At 68.3% G+C, this 1,497-nt stretch overlaps 1 protein-coding gene across 1 annotated transcript in view; it reads right to left on the reverse strand.

Moving 5' to 3' along the window:
* TTLL8 (tubulin tyrosine ligase like 8) overlaps positions 1 to 1,497 on the reverse strand; it is a 37,861-nt gene that overhangs the window by 15,468 nt on the left and 20,896 nt on the right. Inside the window, exons 12-13 of the mRNA XM_023521172.1 lie at positions 1,187 to 1,265; positions 601 to 879 (exon numbers count right to left, since the gene is read on the reverse strand). Coding sequence (XP_023376940.1) covers positions 601 to 879; positions 1,187 to 1,265 — 358 coding nt within the window. The remainder of the gene's footprint in view (positions 1 to 600; positions 880 to 1,186; positions 1,266 to 1,497) is intronic.

The following is a 1,497-nucleotide window of genomic DNA, read 5'->3' on the forward strand; positions in this document are numbered from 1 at the left end:
AGCACCTTCTTTCACGGTCGCCCACACTCGGGAGCAACCGAGATGCCCTCGGCCGGTGACGGGTACACGAGCCGCGGTCCACCCAGACAGTGGAGTGTCGGTCAGCGACAAAGAGGAATGAGCTCACGAGCCGTGAGGAGACCCCGGGGACCCCTGAATGGGCGAGAGCAAGTGGGAGGAGCCAATGGGCTGCCTGCCTCCCGGGGAGGGGGAGGGGGAGGGGGAGGGGTGGAGACGCAGAGGGCGGGGTCGGCGGGGGTGGGGGAGGCACAGGCGGAGCACGGAGGGCTTGAGGGCAGCGAGACTTCTCCGTGTGACACTGTCGTGGTGGCTCCTGCCCAAACCCACAGGATGAACTGGAGTGACCCCTGAGGTGGACTCTGGACGCTGGGTGACGATGATGGGCAGTGTAAGTTCACCAGGTGTAGCGGATGTCCCTCTCTGGTGGGGATGCTGGTCCTGGGGCAGGGGGCACGGGCCCTCTCCGCACCCCCTCAGCCTTTCTGTGAGCCTGAAACTGCTTCACTGAAGTGAACGACAACTAAGACCTTTTGGGGGCTTTGTGGGCCTCAAACCTCGAGGCTCAGCCCCCCGCCCCACGCAGGGGTGCCATCCCCACCGCCCGCTTCCGTGGGGCCTGGTGGGACAGACTGCGGGCGGGGCGGATGTTCACACAGCCCGCTGAGCCTCTGCCGCTGTCCCCGGCCAGCTCCCCGGCCGGCTCGGCCTCGGGCCCACGCTCACCTGTCTCGCCTGGCTCGCTGCTGGGGTCGCTGCCACCGGCCTCCTCCCTCCCACGCTTGGCCTTGCTCCTGCTGCTGTCCTGGTGGCTGACCACCCACTTGAGGATGCTGGAGGCCGCCGTGCGCCGAAAGTCATCTGAAAGGAAACCCAGGCCTCGCCCCCGCCCGCGCTGGGGGCCCGGACCTCGGCCAGTGCCAGCCACTCTCAGCCCGGGTGTCCCGCGGCCTGCGAGGGCCCTGTTCCCTGCCCCCACAGCCCTCCGTGGGCCGGCACACCCCTGCCCCATGCACCCCGCCTCCACCCCCACTCCCGACCCACCCCGCAGCAGGCCCGGGCAGAACCCATGCAGCCCCCTGTGCCTCCAGACTGCCTCCCCTGCTTCTCTGTCCTCAGCCCTCACCGCAGTCCCCTAGAAGGACCCCCATCGTGTAACCTCGCTGACCTCCTGGGACGCACCGGCCTCCACAGCCCTCGATGTGGACGGCCGGGGTCCAGAGCACCCGCCCAGCACAGAGGAAGCCCTGTGCCCTGCAGACCCAGCTCTAACCCCGCTCAGCGCCTCTGCGAGTGACCCCAGCCTGTGCCCGCACGAGGCCAGCACTTCCCACCCAGATCCAGTCCAGCCTCAGCTCAGTCCCGCCCAACATCCAGCTGCCCAGCAGCTCCTGTCCCCTGGAAACTTCTGGAACCCAAGCTTCCCAAGCAGCCTCCCCCAGGACCTTCACCGAGCCTCCTCCCTCCATCCTACAAATG

Source organism: Pteropus vampyrus, unplaced genomic scaffold (assembly GCF_000151845.1).
Source record: "Pteropus vampyrus isolate Shadow unplaced genomic scaffold, Pvam_2.0 Scaffold299, whole genome shotgun sequence".
In the NCBI taxonomy this organism is placed as follows: Eukaryota; Metazoa; Chordata; class Mammalia; order Chiroptera; family Pteropodidae; genus Pteropus; species Pteropus vampyrus.